The sequence below is a fragment of the Anser brachyrhynchus genome, assembly GCF_964034855.1.
Source record: "Anser brachyrhynchus genome assembly, chromosome: 23".
Classification (NCBI taxonomy): Eukaryota; Metazoa; Chordata; class Aves; order Anseriformes; family Anatidae; genus Anser; species Anser brachyrhynchus.
In genome coordinates, this window is record NC_137716.1 from 3,262,193 (window position 1) to 3,283,577 (window position 21,385).

Consider the following 21,385-nt stretch of genomic DNA (forward strand, 5'->3'; position numbering starts at 1 on the left):
AGAGTCACCCTTTACACGAACTGGAAAAGCTGTCCGAGTCGGCTGCACTACAAAAATAAATCAACCAGGCCACTCGTCGTGTTTCTGAGCGGAGCTCTGCCACCTAGCCAGCGCTCAGAAATCCAACAGATAATAAATTAGGTTATATATAAAAAAAAAAAAAAAAATTAAAAAACCACACAGCTCCCACATCGCAACACTGGTTCAAATGAAAATCAGGGGTTTATTTCACAAGTTGCTAAAATCTAAGTACAATAGTCATTTCTCATTATTACTGTATTATAAAATCTTGTAGTTGCAACGTCTCAAAGAAAGGTTATATGGCTTGCAAGAACCAACGCTGCTCTAACCCTCTCCCCAGGAGAGGGGGGAAGCAAGCAGCATCTGAGCAATGTCAAACCAGCTCATGCAGCAGTTTTGCAGCGAAGCAGTGGAGGGTCGGGGAAGCAGGAGCCGGGGCGCGCTGCCGCCTGTTCCGCCCGAACGCCGCCGCCGTACACGCAGGCCGTCGAGCAGCACGGTCGGTCTCTTGTTCTGAGGGAGCTTTAAGTAAAACGGTGTTTTCCAGGAGCGGGCTGGTGACGCGGCTTTTCTTCGAGAGCCCGCACGCTGCGCGGGCAGCTCTGCAGAGGAACGAGTAGCCCTTAGGGTGGCGGGAATCCCAGACGTGACAGCAGTACAAAGAAACCAAGGGTTTGTTCTTTAAAGTGTCTCAACTCCCCTCCTCCACCATTCCCAAACAATTCAACCTTCAGGCCATAACACCATTATTTTGAATATTCAATCTGATTGAGCTTTCCTTTTTTTTTTTTCCTTTCCTGTTTTTTTTTTATTTTTATTTTTTCCCCTCAGGAAGGGTAACATACAGATGGGGAAGAGGAGAAGATCTGGAAAGACTGCAGCAAGTGTTTTAACAACTACCTAAACCTAGCATGATACCTTAACTAGCCCGGTTAAACACTACTCAACTGAATACGCAATTCTGACTATAAAGGAAGAAGCAACTCTTCTGGCATTTAACACATGAATACCACTCAAGTCTTCCCGGTGTACTTATCTAGAACTTTGCAGAAACACATATGCAATAAATATTTACTCTACGTTACCTGCAACACTCCAAGAACCACAGATTAAAAACGATGTCAAAACTGGTCTGGATCCCAACGGCCTAATATCCGGGTAATGTTTTCTGCTCGCTTTGAAAGCCTTTGAAACAATTCTGCCCCGATGCATAAAATAGGACCTGGGGGGCTTTGTAGTCTGTTATGTGGAAGCTAATTGCGGTCTAGCACTGCTGAGGGAGCAACGTTTGTAAGACCGTATGTGCAGGCTCGTTTTTGTTTTCAGTTCTGTACCTTACCCCAAGTCTCTCTCATCATTTTAAGACCAATTTCCAGCCTCCCCTCTTTCAGCCACTGTGCTGAAATTCCGATTTACACGCTGCTGCGCTGAACTGGCAGTATCCAAACAGGTTTTGACATACCTTTTAAAACAGGCTCTTTTAATACTTCCGCCCCTCTTTCCATTCCCCCTTTTCCAGCGTCAGCTGAAGCTACACCCCAACACCGGAAAAAAAACCAAAACTAAGAAATTTCCCAGCCTTCCCCAAAAGGCATTTGAATTTTACTTTGAGAAGTTTTGCTTTTTCTTTTGAAACAAATGCACTCTTCCCAGGTCATTGAACAGTACTGGACATCTGTAGCAGTGATGAGATAACGCAGCCATTTGTCAGAAGAGAGAAAAAAAAAAAACAAGGAAACTCCACACGTGTAAGGAACTGAAACAATTTCGTTAATATTTCAAAGTGCAAAAATAAAATGCACTCAATTTCTCTCTCCACATCTCCCAGTCCAAAATATCTTGGAATGAAAAGAAAAATTAAAAACCCAAAACAATTCCTCTCATCCCCGATTAGCTCTTAATATACATTTGTAAAACAAACCAAAAAAAAAAGAAGTCAAATTGAAATTCTAGGGCTTTATACAGCAACAAATACCATTTTGCAAAACTAGGCCTTCTAGACTACCGAACAGTTTCCAAAGTATCTAATATTGATATTCACACAACAGAACAGGGGCTAAAATGAATGAGTTTTCGTTTTCACTATGCAATAGTTAGATCCGAAGAGGGACAACCCTACACAGTTATCGGTTTAGTTCGATCTAACGGCAACTGCTAAGAAAATAGATTCAGCATAGAGACTGAGTAGTACCCCCTCCCCCCTTTTCTTTTATATATAGATATATAGATATATATATAATTTTGCAAATAATTCTCATCAGCACTACTTCTAGTACTGATATGCAACATAAGTAGTAAGGCATGTATTTCTGCCGCTTAAATTCAACTTTAATTTGGGAGAAGCACAGGGAAGAAGGAGAGAGGATGACGAGAAGAGAAACAACTGGACCTGATGGATTTGGGCTGAAACCTGTGGAATCCCCGACACGTATTAAAACCACGTAGAAACCTGTCCTTAAAGCAGGGTTACCTAAAGCTCTATCAAAAATGAAATACTGCGGTGACGGACAGAAGAGCATGCTTGGTACGCCTGGAAGAACGGAACTCGGGAGGGATCGGGCGGTCCTGCCCCACGCGTGCCCGGCCACCAAGCACGACCAGGAGCGACGGCCACCGGAGGATGGAGCCCGCTGCCTGACCGCGGCCTCCCGCTCCTCCGCGCCCTCCGCTCGCCCCTTCTGATTGCGTGCAGCTTCCGGAATTCCTAGTTGGTTTTTTTTTTTTTTTTTTTTTGAGTAAAATTGCTCAAAACGATAAACCTCTCCAAAATGAAAATAATCAAAAAACAGTTTCGCTTTTAAGTCTCTGGGAACGTATGAAAGGCCCAACTGCTCTTCGCTGAATTAGAAAGACTGAACAAAGGTGTTTGTCTATTCAGTAAATTAGATTTTAGGCTACCAACAGTTCAAAGTCTATTCAAAACAGAATCCAACAAAAGTGAGAGACTCCTGCACTGGTTCCCACCTACCAGACAAGTTTTGGTGGTAGCCAGTCCCTTAGAAAAAACATACTCAACTGGAATTTGAGTTTGCACTTATTTATCATTAGCTCATCATTAAAACATTATAATCTGTAGACTGCCTTCCTGGCTGGAGGAGGGGCAGGGAAGAAAAGCAAACATGAACTCGGCTCACTAAATGCGTCTGCAAGATCGGGCTGAAATTCCTCTCTCCTTGAGCTGACATCCATGCTTGACGGCGAACGAACACCGCGTTCGTGGTGAATGGGTAGTTATTAATAAAAGAAACCAAAGGCAGAGAGTCATTTAGTCCTCCTTTTGTGCTGGTGACAAAAAAATCCAAACTAAATACATAAAGCCAAAAAAAAAAAAAAAAGAATTCTTCCCCTTCCCTGACAGCCTTCATCATCAGTCAATCACAAGAATCTGATAACCAAATGAGCTCAAGTCTTTCCCACCCACGTGGTGTCATTTTCTCTTAGCAGGGACAGCAGCACTCGATGGGATGAGGAGTGGTCTTCTTGCATCCTACAAAGCCTGGGGCATATCCAGCTGGGATTAAAGCAGATTCCACTGTCATGTGGTATAAAAAGGATGGCAGAAACAGGAAAGTCTTCCTCTTGGGTATTCCTCTGCATTACTTCCACGTGGCGGACTGTGGGATGGACCGTGGGGGAATCATATCCAGGAGATATTCACGCTGGCGGTCTACTGCTGAAGACGACTTGTGCACAGCTAAACTAGGATTAACAAAAGGTAAAGCCCCACCTGAGGAGATACAAAAAAGAAGAACGAGTGTCACAGTATGGCAAAAGCAGGAGACGAAGCAGTGACAAAAAAGCACTACTCACATTTCGCCCACATGAAAACAGATAAGCTAAGTAAGCATGAGTCACTATTGGCCACGGAAGGTCAGACACCTTCAGAAAATGAAAATTTCCCAAATCATCTAAGCAAACAGGAGCAAGATTTTGTACCAGAAATGAAGACTTGAGCAGACTAGGGCTCTCTGCAATGAAATTATGCTTGCGTGATAAATTAAGATGTCAAGAGAAAAAAAAATCCATTCAATATCGGGCAAGAAAGTAGATCACAAAAGAGCTAGTTGCTACGGAGTTTCCTTCCTAGAGATCCTAATGATCACGTAAGAAAACAAGTGGCTCTTCTCAAGTCAGATTCTTAACATACAGAAAAGATTAAATTAGACTTTAACATTTCAATTTGTTCAAAGCAACAACTTTAGTTGGTTCCAAACCCTAGGAATGCTGGGAATATGTACTGTAACCTTACCTAAAGCAAAAATATTCATTTATTGTATGTGGCTTTCAGCAAAGAGTAATAAACGCAGTCAGAATTAAACGACTGAATTCAACTCCTGCAGCGTGGTTCTGACTGTGCATACGGAGTCAATGATAAACAGTCTGATATTACATTTATTTAGCCTATTTACAACCCTGTAAAGCAGCACTTTCTATTAGGTAGCACTTGACTGCCTCTTTCGAGGAGCACAAACCATACCAAAAGCAAGTGCCAACAACCACACGGAGAACAGAGCCGTGAAATCACCAGGCCTTCATGCAGGAAGTGTCAAAGAGAAAGCATCCTTACCCAAAGAACTATGATTGTTGGACAGAGTGCAGCTAGTAAGTAGAAAGAAAAGAAACTTTAGAAAAAAATCTACCTGTATTGATGGGAGTCTTCTTCCAGGCGGCAGCGCTGCCCTTGCTGACAGGTCTCTCAGCATGCTTACCTGGCCTACTCCCAAGTGCTGCTGCAGACGATGCATTCTGCAACTTGGGTGACTGGCTAAATGCATGCAACACTCCCCGTGGAGCTCCAGGGCCTCGAGACATCTGGCTAGAAGTCTGGCAAGAGAGCAGATGGTAAGACAGGCACAGCACGTGTCTCTCCTTCAAATACAATAGCTCTGATCAATATTTACTGCCTATTTTTCTCTCTCATTTCTTGGCTTCTTCTGCCAAACCCAGAATGTGTTACTAGTTGCAGGGCTTAAAACTTACAAGTCATCTCTAGATAAGAATAAGAATCAGCTTTGTGCTTCTGAAAGCACCTGTAAGAACGCGGAATTATAATCAAATGCAAAGCAGCAACAAAAACGTGCTGTGTAAGCACCTCCATACACCAGAAACGCTCCACTTCCCTGACCTAAATAATCAGTACCTTGATTATTTCAACTCAAGGCAGCACTTAAGCAGTTTCCATCTTCTCTCAACTGAAAGGTTTTACAGGGTGTATGAGATCCAGTCTCCGTCATAGATGATCGTTGCCCATTACCTTGAAACTTCACAAGCAACATTACGTGCTCCTGGCTCACAACCAGACTTTTTTTTTCCTACCTGAGGTAAATTTATTCCTGGGTATTTGGCATCGGAGCAAGTTTTTTCATTTGGTACATCCTAAAAAAAGTTGAGGAACAGACTTTGCAGCATGTGAACTCAACACCCCAGGATAATTACGATGACTCTTCAGAAAAACATTACCTCTGTTCTTCATGTAGAGAAAATAAATTACGCATCAAGTCCCCGTATGACAGAATAGGGCTTTAACCAGCCCAGTTTTAACCTTACACCCAAGCACACGCTGCGGAGCTCAAATAAAACAGGTTCATGCACAAGCTCCATGCCTGCACACTGAACACCAGCGCACGTGGAGCCACGGGACCCCTGCCCCATCACCACCACGATGGGGCTGCTTGCAGACAGAGCCTCACCTGCTTGAGCGAGTGGTGCTGCACTATGGGGTCTGACTTGGTCTGTACGGGAGACGCAGTCTGTTGCAGTATCCTCTGCTCAATCTCCTGCTCTTGCTGCAGCGCTTTTACGAAGGCAGCCTTCAGTCGGTTAGTGTGCTCAGCTTTCAAGGCCTTTTTCTGATTTGATGTCATACAGGTTTCACACATAATGGTTCCATTCTTCTCCTCCCTCCAACGGCAGGTGAAGTCAGTCTTACACTGAGCACACATGTAGGGCTCGCGAGATGATACGGGAACTGAAACTTTACCTGCAGAAACACAGCCAGGTTAGTCCTGCTCATCTTTGGCTTTGACGAATTACGTTTAACAACCCTCAAGAATATTCCAGCATAAAAAATATAAAAAAATAAAAACAACCCTCCCACCCTTAACTCTCCTCATTTTAAAGCCTTTTTCATTACTAAATGTCCTTTAAACTCTGTTAGTGTGTGCACTTGCACCCAGCAGGTATTTATTTCCTCACCCTTCTCAAATCACTTCAAATGCCACAAACGAGCATTATTACTATGTCAAGTGCTGCCACAAAGGTGATTTCTAAAAAACAGTGAATATGGTAAGAGATGTGACACTACTTGTAAAGGCAAAATCTGCTCAGCTATTTACTTCATAGATACAATACAGCTGATTAACTAGAAAGGAGGTCTGGAATCCAGAAGGTAAGAAGTCAATCTTCAGTCAACTACATTTCTCCTCTTGCCTTCTACATGAACTTGGCAACAGATCTGATTTTCATGTGTTTGGAGGCGGTTTCCCCAGGTTATCCGTCCATATCAACCTCATTTCTCCCTAGGAACATCCTTAAAAGATAACTGCTGAAAACAACGTTCAGAGAGAATTCTGTGGTGATGGACACACAAGTGAGTGATAGGAAATCACCTGTCCTCGGTGTATTTTAGAGAAGTCTTTACAAATGGTGTCTAGCCTGTGAGAAATCATTGTGAAATCCTGGAATTTCACAGTTAAATAAAGCAATTTGACAACTGTTAACAGAAGTTAATCCCATATTAGACAGACTATGGAAATTTAATCCAGGAAAGCCTGTCACTCTTTGCTGCTTGCTGTTTTGATAAAGTCCAAATGGAAAAGGTTCTCTCCTCACCTTTGAGGCACATTTCTAACGCCATCTCACCTTGAGTTTCCAGCAAATTCTGCACAACTTCTTCCAACCCAACTAAGTAAATAAATTCGTTATTAGCTGCGCTCGGCAGGAAGTTCATCTCTGGCGCAGGCGGCTTGGGAGGAGGGATCTCCAGCAGCGTCTTCTCCAGCTGCTTCCGCAAGGCGAGCTTGGCGGCGGCTTGCCGGCTGGCTGGCGAGTCGTTGGAGTTGACGATAGAAGCAGCGCTGGTCGTAGTAGCGTTCGCCTGAGCAGACGTCACAGTTGTACCTTTGATTGAAGTCGGAGAGGCCTGGGAGGAAACAGGACACGGCTTAGAGACAAGGGGCCAAATGGTTCAGGGCTCCCTCGCTCCACCGAGGTGGCCCAAGGGAGGGTAACTGGGGTTTGCTTTAGGGCTGCGCGGGGCTGCCGGGGTGTGCGATGGGAGGCAGGGTGCCTGGGAGCCACCTGCCCCTAAAGCTGATCTCTGCAGGTGATGAAACAGGTCGCAACATTTATGTTTATAGCAATATTGTACCTCCTATCTTTACCTACGCTGTTTGTATGCCAGTATCTGAGTTAGAAGCAAAGTTGCTCCTTTATTATCTCCCGGTGTTTCAAAACAGAAGCACTAGCCCATTTTGAGCTCCGTTTATTACTAGAACACTGTTTACACTTCTACAGAGGAAAAAACCCTTCTAATGGACAGCTTCATGTTGAAATACCCAATGCAAAATGAAGCATGACATTCAGTTCACTGAAATATGTATTTCTTCCCAATAATCTGTAATGGTTTTCTTCATTCCCACGTACAGGAGGCGAATGCTACCAGAGAATGGGAAGAAAACGGAGCAAGACAGCTGTAGTAATAAGCACCTGCACCCATTAGATGATAGCAGGCTGGGCCAATTAGATGCAGTAACTGGACGATCAGTAATCACAACTGTTCCAGCTCTGTTTCTCTGGGGTTAAAGTTAAGTTTGGCAAAAAGTACGTTATAAAAACTTACCTGCGGGATATTGACAAGCAGGCTGGTATTGGGAACGTTGGCGACACGGATCAGACCCTGCTGGATAATTCTCTGCCCCTGAATTTGTACGCTGGGGACCGATGCCCGTGGCGCCAGCAGCAGCGGAGGTGGCCCCGTGCTGGAGTGCTGTCGGATGTTGTGGATTTGCTGGGAAGACACAGAAATGGGCTGATGCAATGGTGCCATGAACGATGGGGAGGATTAGACAGCGGGAAATAAGTGGTGGGAGTCAAATGGGATGACATGATCCAGTGGAAAATGAGGCAAGGCAGGGAACGCAAAGAAAGCGTGACGATTAACATTTGTGTCAAAATGCGATGTTTTTCCCTTTCCCTCCGTCAAAATGAAACAAGAAGAACACAGCATCAAAAGAGATGCTCGTACGTGAGGGCCAAAAGAGCTGTGCCAAAAATCCAAGTTTCCAAGTCAAATTTCTTTCATTTCAAAAGTGCAGTTGTTAAGCCTGTTTCATTTTAAAGGCATTAGGAAAGCTATTTCTCAGAATGAGGTTCTCTCCATAATCAGAACAGAAAGAAAATGAAATACCAAATGCTCTACCTTCCTCTTTAGTGCTGGCTATGCAATAGATAAAAGTAGACCTTTCACTGCAAAATAAATCCTCATTTAACAAGGAAATATACTTTTTCTTGGTCCTCCACAGAAGCCATAGTTCTAGAAGACCATATCAAATTGAACATTGCTTTCCTACTCCTCTAGTGACACCGCTGTTTTCTGTTACAGGTGATAAAGACCCTGCGAAGCGGCACTTTCAGATTTCCAGTTGACTATCTCATTTCAGCAGCTCTTATTCAATCTGAAGACAGACACAATGAGGGAAAAAAAGTGAGTTTTAGCACTTGAAAAGGTGAAATTGATATGACAGAAAGAATAATGTTAAAAAAAAGGAAGAGTAAGGGACTGTGTTTCATTTCCTCTGCTCTCCTAAGCAGCAGGTGAAGCTGGAAGCCCCTAAGTTAGCTTTCACAATAAAGGCACACAAAATTCTCTGGTGCAGCTGAGGGAGGAAGCTATGCAGGTGAGGCAGCATCCCACATCACACCAAGGGATTTTCTCATGGTTCACTGCAAGTGTTATGGGACAGCACAGAAGCATGAGCTACAACGATGTAGAATCTTTCAGTGGCAATATCTCTAATCATATCAAGAAATTCCAGCAAAAACTTCGCAAGATCCCTCCAGACAAGGAGAAGGATAATTAAGAAAATAGTTAATAAAGATGCATTCCAGAAAAACAGAGTAGGTCCACCATGAAGCAAATACCTGCGCTCCTCTGACAAGAGGTGGCATTACTATCTGTGTGTTTTGCTGGGTTCCTAGTTTTGAAGAAGTCTGCTGCCCACCACGGACCAACGGAGGAGGAATAACAGTGCCCGGTATACGTGTAGAAGAGGTCTGCAAAACAGAGGACATTTTAGTTGCATTTTTTCATCCTGGTGCATTTATATGCACGCTCTCTTCCGTCGCTTAGCGTGCCAATAAAGCACTATCTGAAATCTTACGCAGCAATACAGACATAGGTAAGGACACGATGGTAGTCAGGCTGCGTGCTCGGGAATTGTTCTCTCACATCCTGCACAGAATTCAAAAGGTAAAGCGCAGCCCTCAACAACATTTTCTTCTGCCACCCCCACAAAATTCAATAGCTCCAGCACTGCTGTACTGAAAGACACCAAAGAGGCATGCCATAACAGGAGTATGAAGCATGGGGTAAACACGAGCAGCTTTCCTCTCTGGCTGATGTGATGAATGCAACATCTGTCTGGAGCATCAGGATTGCAAAGACTGTAGGGACAAGAGATGGCCAGGCTGGCTTCAGTGCAGCTAGTGTTCCACGGCAAGCAAACAAAACCAAGCAAACAACAAACAAAAACTTCGTTTTTTTTTTGTGGGGAGGAAGAGAACAGGGAAATACACACGGCTGGCTTCAAGGAGAAGCACGGGCAGACAGAAGCTGGAGATGCAGGAACCTGGGAAGGCGAGCAGACTGGGCGTGTGCATGTGTGCAGGAAGGAAAGAGGAGGCAGGAAAGGGAGAAAAGCGTTAAAAAAAAATATGAAAAAGAAAAGGAGTCAAGCGAAAGGGGGTTTGAAACACTGCCGCCCTTGTTTTTGGGGCTGCAGACTGCACCAAACCCTGAAAGTTTCTCATAACGCAATAAAAGGTGACACAGCTCCATGCACCGTTTACATTCCTGCAGACCGCTAGGGCTACGCAGCCTCGCCAGAGAGGCACTGCTCAAAGAGCACCGAACCTCTCCGTCCTGTTCATGTGGCTTTGCACAGCTTGCCACTTCCCTTACTCCAGCCCCAAACTGACTGTCACCCACGAATTAAGACTTCTGAAAACACTGAGGCTCCCACTTTCATGAGTTATGTGCGCGCACACATGCATATTTAGGCACGGGGGGAGCTTGATCCCCTTCTGTTACGCCTTCCAACTGAAGACCAAATGTTACCTCAACTCCTACACGCAGGAATTAATAGAGTTTTCACAGTCAAGCCAAAGCAGACGGAGGTTAGGTTAATTTGCCCAAACGCCACGAATTAGACAGAATAACTGGAATTCCGGATTATTGGCTCCCAGCTCTCTGCTCTGCCAAACGGCACAGACGAGCGGAGTTTCACTGCCTGTTCGCTGCAGATTTAACTTGTGGTCCAGTTCCTCTGAAAGTGCTGTCTTCAGTGAAGGCAACTCGCCTCAAGGAAGAGATTACTCAAACTGACAGATTGCTGTAAGTTTTGGGAATGTTTCCTAAATGGAGAGCAAATTTACCCCAACCCTCAGGTAGAGCATGCTCGGGGTTTTTCACACGAGCTGGCATTTTCCAAATTAAAGCATTATGTGCTGAAACCGTTCTGAAATTTGTTGCAAATCAGGCCAAGGTAAATAACCAGAAATGTCTCAAATCCAAAAGCGAAACAAGATACTAGACTCGAGAGGCAGATTAGGCTGACAGATGTCAATCCCCTCTGCTTTTTTTTTTTTTCCCCTCCCCAAGGCCTTCCCGCATTACACTTAATTTAGCCTGAACCAAGACCTTTCTTACCATCGTGTGCCATTCAGCCACAGAGCCAAAAAAGAAAACCTTACTGCTCACTCAGTTCTTACAGCTAATCACACTGAGGACACGGCTGGGTATCTGGAGGGTTTGACAACAGGTTGCCACAGCATTTCTAGGACAGGACTCTATGGCAGCCTCATTTGCCAAAGGTCATTAGCACCGGTAACCTGTGTGTATGTCACAGCAGAGCGGATGAGGCCCTTCGGGATGCTCAGCCACTGAAAAACGAGCTCTCGAGAGTCACCTGCGTGTGACATCCTACCTCCGTCTCCCACCCCAATCATTCTTAAAAAAAAAGCTTAGAGTGGGGTTGGCGGGAGTTAGCACCGGATCTGTTTAGGGAGAAATTCCACCCGGATGCAAGTCGTCAAGGTGCTGGGGCTGCCTCTCCTGCACTGCGCACCCTTCTCCGCTCCGGGACCTAGACGTGGCAGCCTGGCCCTTCCCACTGACCTGCAGGGACGGCTTGCCAGCAGGAACACTCTGCGTGCCCCGCACCAAGGGCGGAGGGGTGGCCACAGCACTCCCAGAGGAACCAGCAGGCTGGAAGAGGAAAAAACCAGAAAGAAAGCAGAGGAGTGTAAGGGTGTAAAGCAGAATCACAGAAGCTAAGGGAATAAAAGCGTTTACCTCCTTGCGCCTTAGCAAGAGAATCTTCAAGGCTTGTGGTTTTCCCCCTCCCCCAGCCCTTTCTTCCTCTGAGCACCTCAACATGCGTATTTAAATGAAGAAGTTATTAGGCAAGTATAGATAAGATTATACCAGAAAAAAAAAAGAAAAGAGCCTCCACACCAAAAGCACAGCAACGTAGAAATCTATTTTAGTAGTCTCGGCTTGCAGCCTGCTTCAGCCTTATTCACCGTTACTGCTGGTCTCAACAAATTCGGTTCAAGCATAACATGAAGTGAGAAAAGTTAGGGAAAAAGACTTCAGATACTAAGTTTATAATACGCCATTTCGCCCTACTTAGGTCAAACATCCAGAGTTCATCGCTCAGCAGCAAATTGCGCGATGTGGGTACTTGTCGCATTGGTTTTGATTCCATCTACTGAGGCACTCAGACGTCCAGGAGACAGACACCCATAAAACAACCCAAACCAGCCGACAGAGAGGTGTTAATATCCATCTGCAGCACGAAGCACACTTAAACCTACACAGTGCCCTCCCAACACAAAACCCACCAAGTCAGCATCACACGGGCTGTAAAATAAAATAGTTCAGTTGCCATTGTTACAGGTGCTCAAGTCACTCGGCGCCTCGCGTGGGGTGTTTGCACGCCCCCTCTGCTCCTCTCCTGCCTGCCTCCACCTCTACCCCTCGGTGGCAGCGTGAACAGCACATGCAGAAGGCAGCTCCTCTGACAATAGATTTTTTTTGCTGGGTTTGTTTCCAACGAAAACAGTCCTCCCAGCACTTTGGAAAGCAAATGTGTGATACGAGGGGCGGGGAGGAAGGGAAGGGGGCCAGGGTGGGAGGGCTGAGCCTCTCCTTTTAGGCCGCCTGGGTTTCTTGACATAACTACAGGCTGGCTGCACCCGGTAGGAGCTGGAATCCAGATCTGTGCCACACAGCAGAGCTCGGCCCTCGGTCACAGCTCCCAGCGGTGGAGATGGAAATGCTTCAACAGACGTGCTGACAGGTGAAGTTATGTACGAGAATCTCCTCCAAATGCACGCTCGTGCCAGCTATCTCTACGCCGGACAGCGCTTAGTAATTTGGAGTGCATTCCACTCAAAAACGTCTGAGTTTACTAAAAAGATGTTCAGCTTTTGCATATGGTTGACAGGAAAACTGTCTAGTCTTTTGGTCTTGGCGACACCAAAAAAAGAAGGAATGGTTAATGGGATACACCACTACAAACTTCAGGAAGGTTTTATGAGAAGCGAGACATGCTTTATTTGAGAACTCTCTTCTGTTCTACAGGTTATGGCAGCTGCCACAGTTACTTAATTTTTTCCTCCACTCTAGAAGACAAGACACGTATCCGTAGGAAAATAAATACCTTCTGAGTAGTGGTCTCCTTCTGGATTTGACTTTGCCGTAGCTTTTTCAATAAAACAAGTTTTGCTTCTTCTAACCGTAACTCTTCTTTTAGTTGTTTAATCATCCTCTCACGTTCCTCAGGACTGCTTTTCTGCAGGGCCAGGTAAGGCAATCGAGGATGGGAGAAGAGGGAGGGGGGAGAGGGTAAGGACAGATACCATACAAGTTACGACAAGAACTTCCAGCATTATAATTGTCATGTATGTCTTAATATCACTGACATGTCTGCAATATGAAGACACAAACTGAGCACGGAAAAAAGAGAAGTCAGACAACAAATCTATGTTACGCCATGCTGAATAAGGGATATTATGCCCACAAAGACAAATTTCACTAAAAAAACAATTCCTAAAAAAGCATACTTTAGAAGCATGTAAAAAATAAGCAAATAAAGATAAATAATAACGATAATAAAAGGCACACATCAGCCTTTAACAGCTCCAAGACTGCCAGCCTGCAAATCAGTCTTCAGGAAACCAGGTATCTACCTGACCCTGTGACTGCAGGTGTCTCTGCAGGAACAAGAGGAATGTTTTCTTACATTTAGATGGCAAAACTTGAAGTGCGTCAAGACAAGCAGACTCACCATGAGCGCCTCCGTGTTGGTCTCTTTTAATGCTATTTTTGTTAAACCATTCATTCTAGGGCTAGAAGGTTCATTGTCCGATAACACTATAACGTCCGGTGAGGGGACTCTCTTTTCTCTCTTTATTTCACTGCAAATCAGAAGGAAAACACAGAGAATGAGTTAATGAAACTAACAAAAACGACCACTTCACACTGCATAGCATTATTTATGACCTCCTGACAGATTATTCCCAAATCTCCCAAATTCCAAATAAACCCAGCACAGACGAGTTCCATCCATTTCTGTTCTCCTCCTAAATATGACACATTTTTGTACTGGTAAGCTTCACGAGGCAAAACGCGGCCACAACAGACAGGAAAAGGAGAATTCCCTCAAACCAGGAGCTTTTCCACCAGCCATTCCCTCCCTGCCAGAGGCAAGCCCTGCCAACCTTGGAGGGCGAAGGCTCTGCTTGCACGGGGAGGACCACCTACCCTCCCCTGGTCCAAAGCCACCAGGTCACTTAGCGCTTATTTAACGCGCTGCAAGGCAAAACCAGCCCCCCCCTTCTCTTTTTCCCTTTCCTAGCGCAAGGGTTTTTACGTTGTGACCTTCCCCACCCGAGCTACTTGCCTGAATCCTGAGGAAACACGACTCAGCTCACACACCTTCACTTACCTAAGTTTGGGCACTTTATGGCATAGCCTTCTTCATCCATCAACACCGCTGAACTCTTGTTCAGCAGAAACCCCTAACGGTCTCAACACACACACACCTGCAAAGCTTTATCAAAAACTCCTGAAATACGTCAAGACGGATGTCGCTTTTAACTTTTTATTTGGTTTTAGTGCTTTAGTGTGTGGACCCCACAGCTGAACTCCTGACAATCCATCACCTCCCAGCCCCACCACACTTGATTATCATACGAGAAGAGCTGTACTGGCTTCGGACACGCGGCAGGGTCCCTGTTTTCAAAGAAATTTTAAGTGGAAGTTGAAGGGAGGAGCAGAATACCTTCAATACCGGGATTTGGGATTTCAAACCGTAAAGCACAAGTGTTTCAGAGCAAGGTTTGTGGCACGTGAGAGCCGAGAGGTTTGGCAGGAGCGGTACGGAAACAGGACAGCACAGCCCTCTGCACCGCCCAGGAAACAATGACAGCGCTTGCAAAAGGTCTGACAGCAAGAATAGCAGGAGAACGTAACACATGGCATTGTTTTGTTTTTCTTGTAACCCAAAACCAGAAGTAGGAACAATAAAGTTTACACTGAGAACCTTCTAACTTGCAGCGAGTTATGCTTTAGAAGAAACGCATAAAGAGCTCGCATCAAGCAAGACTAAGTAAATATTTAAGCGTGGCTCGTACTGCTCAGTAACAAGAGATGCGGCACACAAGCTTTCTACTTTGAAATATCAGATGATTACTCCTCAGATCAAACAACAATTTCTAGACTTAATTATTTGTTTTTGTGGGTATCAGTTAAGTTAATCCTTATTAATGATGCAAAGGGTATTCACACTAACATCACCAAAAAGCCGTGTATCCCCACAAGCCCTGTAAAACACACCTCCAGTAAACACTCATGGCACATCAAACAGTACTTTGGATAAAACAAAAACAGTTCAGAACACTGGAAAGAAAAAAAAAAGCAGCTTTTTAAATGCAATTTCTATCTCGGTGAAACACAAGAGAAGGTAGAAGTGTCCTCTAGAGGGCACAGCGAGCCAGTAAACCCGAATCATTTAAACTCTGAGGCGGTTTCAAAAGTAGCAGTGGCACAGGTGAAACATTTCCAGCTTTTTCCTGCATCTCCATGCACCAAACTGGTTCCCGTGGCTCTCGGCAGGGCCGTAACTGGCCCGGGCCCAGCTGCAGCCGGCACAGCAAGCTTCTCCTGGCAGTGGCGAGCGGGGACGGCACCGGGACGGGGATGGCACCGGCTCGGGGAGCCTCTCGCTGCTGAGCCCTTCTCAGACGACAGCTGGGGCTCAGCGTGAGCGAGGGGCTGGGATGGAACTGGAGCAGCGGCGCCCGCCTTCGCTGCTCCAGCTTTAAGGCTCAGTCCCTCAAGTGAAGCAGGAGTCACGCAGCAAGCCGAGACCCCCGTACGTGCGGGATTTGAGCGGATGGACGGCTCTGCACCCCAAATCGTGCCCGTCTCCAAACCCCAAGGGACCTTTCCGCATGCTCCCCGCTTTGACCAGCCCGCACGGAGGGAAGCTGCAGGATCGCAACGCAAACACAGCGCTGGAGGACTTCATTCTGCTGCAGACACGACACCAAGCGACGCTTTTTGGAGGCTCCTCGCACCCTCAGCCAAGAAGCAGTGACCGAGCCAGGGGTCTCCCCACGCCACTCATGTCACCGTGTCACCCGGGCCTCTTGGCGACACCTCGCAGATGCCAACATGGCCGCTCTGGTATCGGGGCTGTCAACTACGGACCTATTTTTATTTTTTATTTATTTCTTTTACAAACAACCCCCTGCCTCGGTGGGGCTGGCGCTCAGCCCAGCTCGTGGGGAGGCCCCGGCCTCGCCGTGCTCCCCGCCGCGGGGTCCGAACCCGCTCCGGGGGCACCCAGCACCCCCGGGACCCCCGGCGGGCGCCGCGGGCGGGCTCCGTCCTGCGGGGAGCGGGGCCACCGGCGGGTCACGTGAGGCGGCGGGCACGTGACCTGCCACGGCGAAAACCATGGCAACGGCCGGTCCCAGCCGGTGCTGCCCGGCCTTCATTTTGTGAGGTGAGGTCGGGCCTCAGGTGCCGGCAGAGAAAATGGAGCGGGTCCGGCCCGCGGGGCCACGGCGCGCCTGGGGGCCCGCTGCCCGCCCCGGGGCGCCCACGCCGAGGGTCACCTGGTGGTGTTCGAGGGGAAAAAAAAAAAAAAAAAGGGAGAAAACCACAAAATGAGCCCTGACAGAGTCACTCGCTTGCCGCACGGATCCCTCCTCGTTTTGTTTTCAGCGAGGTTAAAGACGACGCTCGCCGGACCCCCGCGCCTGTTTCTCAAGATACCACAAGGATGGGAGAAGAAAAAAGAAAAAAAAAAGAAAAAAAGAGAGCTTAATCCCAAACTGGTTAAACAACATGTGCTGATAGGTGATGAAACACCTCAAGTGGAATGTCATCAGGAGGTTTGAGTTCATCAGCAATTAGCATACTGTGTCTGAGAAAAAAAATAAAGATATATAAAATAATTACCTGGTGCCTAGGTCGGGCAGGAGGAGCAGCGAGGAAAGCGGGGCGAGCTTGGGCCACCTGGGAGCACCCAAGGCATCCCCTGCAGCCGATTGCACCCGGATGGAGAGCAACCTGCCCAGCCAAGACAGCTCCTTGGGAAGCTCTGACACCGCGTGCGCTGTCCCCCAGGTCCCTCTGAGGGACTGGGCGATGGCACCTCCACGTAAAGGAGCAACCAGAGCTTCGAGAAGCAGCCCTCTGAGCTGCACGGGGCTGTGTGCCCGTTCATTACTTGTACTCAGGAGAAAATAATGCTCAAAGAAAGTGCTCTGTGGCAAGATACCACTGCTTCGCACCAAGAAGTAATAATAATAAAAAAAAAGCGTCTTGTAGGACCACGACATGAAATCTGGAACTAGCAACTAACACCTTAGCTGTAACAGCTCTGTATTAAAAACCATCCTTTACTCTCCAGCTGCAGAACAGAAGGAGATGAGACCAGGACCTCCATCACTCGCCTCATCTAAAGGCTTCCCTGAAGCCATAGGATTTCTCTTTGCTAGACACATTATGATATGCCCGACAGCTCCATTCTAAGATGCTGGTCTAACAGCACCTGGATTAGAAACTACCACATTCAGAGTTTATATATAACAAAAGTAAGACTATCACTCCTGAGATCCTCTGCAAAGGAAGCAAAGAACAGAGGATGTTCGCTTTGACTCTCCAATTCTGCTACTGAGCCTACGAAGCCAGTACTACCTACCCATTCGCTGGCAGAGATGAACATGGTACGGAGCCTATTACGCTCCCATAAAATCCTTACAGCATCAGAGCCACATTTCGGAGCATCTCCCACCTACCTACACCAATGGGCGAGCTGAGCCTGCTGATGCGAGACCTCTCAGAGGGAAGTCCTTTCTGCAGAGGGGAGACACCGTCTGCCTTTTAAAGGCGAGACATCCTGACCCCAGCAACAAAACTATTCATATTCAGTATCACTGGATTTATATCCTCAGCAGCATGACCGATTTTATAGCGGATGAGCTGGCACAAGACTGAACTCCAGAAATGTAGACCAGAACTCTGCAAAACAATCTTCCTTTATAAAGGAGTTTGCTCTACTCTTTTGTTAGCCTGTGTGTAAAGCAAAAAATTTAAAACAGATGTTTCAAAATAAGAAAGACAATGGAAATATCACCACTTTCAGAAAAATACTGCCACCAGCAGTTAATAATTTGGGATAGCTGCCCTGATACTGTGACCTTTATCCTCTGAAGCCATCAGGCATATCCTTTAGCTAAATAAAGGCATAGTTCTATTATTCTCACTTCAGCTTTCATAAGTGTTGCTGTCTCAATCACTTGGGCTGTACGCGAGAAGATGAAAACAGCACTACTGCCCAGCTACATACATCTATTTAAGCATCCACAGCAATAAAACACAATTTAACAGAGACCTTGAAGAAAGTTGGTGTAAAGAATCAAACAAAGACCTCCTAAGTCACTAAGTGCCCTAGGAAAAAGGCCACGCTTCCTCTAATACCCTCTTGTAAAACCTTAGAGCACAAGGACAGATGCATCACGCTATTCAAGAGTTCTCCTTTCGATCCCGTTGCATCCTCCAGCAATTCAGAGCACAACTACTCCAGGAAAAAAACAAACAAACAAAACCCAAACCAAACAAAAAAAAGCCGCTTTCCCACAGGGATGCTGTATATTTAGTTGGTAATCTGAAGGAAAGGGGGTCAGGTGGCTGAATCCAACCTCGCAGGTCTGATTCCACGTAGCTGGGGCAGAAGAAGATGAATTCAACTGCTGTTTGAGGATGATACACCTGAGGGCTAAGGTATCTTGACACGGATTCGACTTCTCTGACAGATTCCCCTTCCTTGAGATGGAAGCCTCAGCGATACATGACCAAGGAAAATAAAGTTATAAACTTAATGCCAGTAAGAGAAGAAGAGATGCCCAGGGCCCACCGGCTCCGGCAAAAGTTTCATCTCGGAGGATGCTCACTGCAGCCCAGTTAATGGAAGACCTCCCCTATCACAAGAAGCAGCCTGTGCGTTTGTTCGTACCGATCCAGAAGCATTACACCAAAATAAGCTGCCTTTTACAGACCAGATCTCATCCATGCTCTAAAATGCCCTTTCAATCCCTCTTCCAAACAAATAAATAAATAAACAAAAAAATCAATGCGATGCTCAGTTGTTAAAGTTACAGAGCTACTGACCTGAATCATGAAATTCCCCACTGCAGAGCAAGAGACCTACAAAGCCTCATCCTGTGGCATGCCAACATACTCTGTCTGTCTGTAGGTAACTGACGGAAGCACCACAACTATTACTTAGACTGAAGTTTAATCTACATTAGCAAATATGCAGCAGTTTTGCCTCAGTCCATTCGGCAATCTCTTGTATACACTCATCCAAAAATACTTGGCAGGGAGGGAAGACAAACAAGGAAAGAACAAGCAATGCAGTAGGGAAAAGAGAGAATTTTTTTCTGGAGATATAACATCTACACGAATCAAAGCAGTTGTGATGGATCTAGCAATTGCGGTGTGAAACTGAAGCAAAACAAACTTCACTCCTTATCTGCCCTTCCTCTGAACATAAATTAAATTTTAATCAAACTCTCTCTGCATTTAAAATAAAACATTAAAGTTCCCCAAGAAACTTTGGCATCAAATTTTTTACAGCATCCCTTGGTAGAACACATACCACGAGGAATTAGAAGACACATACACTGAGAAGGAGATGTGAAGGACGGGGCCGTGCCTTATTTCCAGTCCCATTAATGGGTAGAGAGGAGCCCATTACTGGTGCTGCACTAGCACCGATCCCAGTTAATTCCAGTAAAGTGGGGAGTTTGATCAGCCGACCCAGACTGCATTCTGATGTGCTTAAACGCATAGTAAAATTTCAGAGTCAAATCCATCCATTTAGGAAGTTTTAAATGTGATTTGGCCAGCTTAAAAACAAAACAAATAACAAATCCCAAACTCAAAACCCTTCAAAGCACCAACGTTCAGCATCCAAACCCTAACACGAAAATTCAGGGCACAGCAACCAGGCCAACTTTCATGCAATCTCAAAACAATTTCTATTCGATGTTATTTTAATTATACCATACAACGAAGGGAGAACGCGATTATTCTGAGGTTCCAGAGCAGCATTCCCCAAGCACACAAATCATAACCAGCAAGACCCAAAATTAAAGGAAATAAAGAGTTCAGACAGATTGCCTTGAAAGCACCAACTGTAGGGATGCCTACAAACTCTTCATTCTCATCTCTCCTGGCAGTTTTCATTTAAGCAAACAAGCCGTGGCTTAAGTCAAGCCAGCTCACATGTAATTTCAAGCAGCAAGAGCTTAAAGCTGTGGGTGTATCTCATACTTGTGTGTAACACACATCAGGAGACAACAGAAGGGTGCAAGCAATTTGGGGGGAATATAAAGCAAACGTATCAAATGCAGACTCTTTGGCTTAGCCAGACTTCTGTTTCTACTGGAAGGAAAATCCAGACTCTAGCTTGACGTGAGTAATACAACACAACGAATAGAGTAATTTGTGGATGATTTTTTTTTAAACAACTGAGACCCCATCTGATACAGAATCTGTAAAAATATTTTTTATCATCCAGTTTTAAATTGGTTTTGATCAAGCCGCAATTAACGCATATGAGATAGTTAATATGCTAATTCACCACTCTTGGCAAATAAATAGAGGAAAAATAGCAAGACGTTCAACTGCCTAAAAAGTCTTCCAGTTTTCTTTACACAGGACACTTTCACCCCGAGATTACCAACAAGACAAAGTGAGAACTGGGGATAGGTATTTAACAACACCGTGCAGTTTTTGGGTGCTCCCGTGAAAGAAGCGAACGATATAAACAGCCTCGCAACCACCATAGCAGAAGTACAGCTCACGGTGGTCAAGCCAGAAGCCAACTCTTCTATTTACATTTTATTAAAAATATCACCATCACTGCCGGCATCGTGCTTGTACGCTCTAACACCACCACCGTCCTGCCTCCTCCCTCTTCCCGTACCACTGAGAAGTCTCGGCTTTGACAATTCCGAAATGAAATCCATTTTGAGGTCACCTATTTGGAGATTTACTGTCATTTTGAAGATTTGGTTTAAGATAGCACAACCAAATCCAACAGAGCTGCTCACGGGGCCAAGCTGTGTTCTTGTCTGTCCCATCCCAGCTCATGAACAAGGTTTTGCTAGACGTTATCCCAATGTTTTAGGATAACATGATGCTGCTCCTGAGGGATTCTGATGCTTCTCCTCCAGCACAGAGGACAGTTTGTCCCCGGGGACACGTCTGAGGACAGCAGCTCCTGGCCAGGTAGCTGGTGGTAAGATTGCGCCCAGGAACACCTCTCGAGGTCTCTACCCAAGCTTTCTATGAGCAGACCAGAAGTCGTGAGCTTAACCAGGCCTGCACACACAACTAGTTTGTTTTGTCTGGTTCAGGAAACACCACTAAAAAACCACCAAAACCACCACCATAGCAAAGTGCCAGAGCACGCAGCACAGACGAAGGGAACTGAACCTGGAGCGCAACAAATGCAACGTGATGCAGCAGGCAGGACGATCCAAGACCGGCTCCAGGAGA

The 21,385-nt window shown here is 45.9% G+C and overlaps 1 protein-coding gene across 12 annotated transcripts in view; it reads right to left on the reverse strand.

Moving 5' to 3' along the window:
• Positions 1–205: 205 nt before the first annotated feature.
• The window catches only part of GATAD2A (GATA zinc finger domain containing 2A), a 63,328-nt gene continuing 42,148 nt past the window's right edge, over positions 206–21,385 (reverse strand). For 8 of the 12 annotated variants that reach the window (XM_080565914.1, XM_080565918.1, XM_080565919.1 and 5 more), the window contains 9 exons: positions 13,593–13,722; positions 12,966–13,097; positions 11,417–11,506; positions 9,163–9,294; positions 7,862–8,029; positions 6,883–7,162; positions 5,712–6,001; positions 4,662–4,845; positions 206–3,748 (listed from right to left, as the gene is read on the reverse strand). In XM_080565914.1, coding sequence (XP_080422040.1) covers positions 3,618–3,748; positions 4,662–4,845; positions 5,712–6,001; positions 6,883–7,162; positions 7,862–8,029; positions 9,163–9,294; positions 11,417–11,506; positions 12,966–13,097; positions 13,593–13,722 — 1,537 coding nt within the window. In that variant the 3' untranslated portion in view covers positions 206–3,617. The remainder of the gene's footprint in view (positions 3,749–4,661; positions 4,846–5,711; positions 6,002–6,882; positions 7,163–7,861; positions 8,030–9,162; positions 9,295–11,416; positions 11,507–12,965; positions 13,098–13,592; positions 13,723–21,385) is intronic. The other 4 variants (XM_080565915.1, XM_080565916.1, XM_080565917.1 and 1 more) reach the window with 2 other exon arrangements.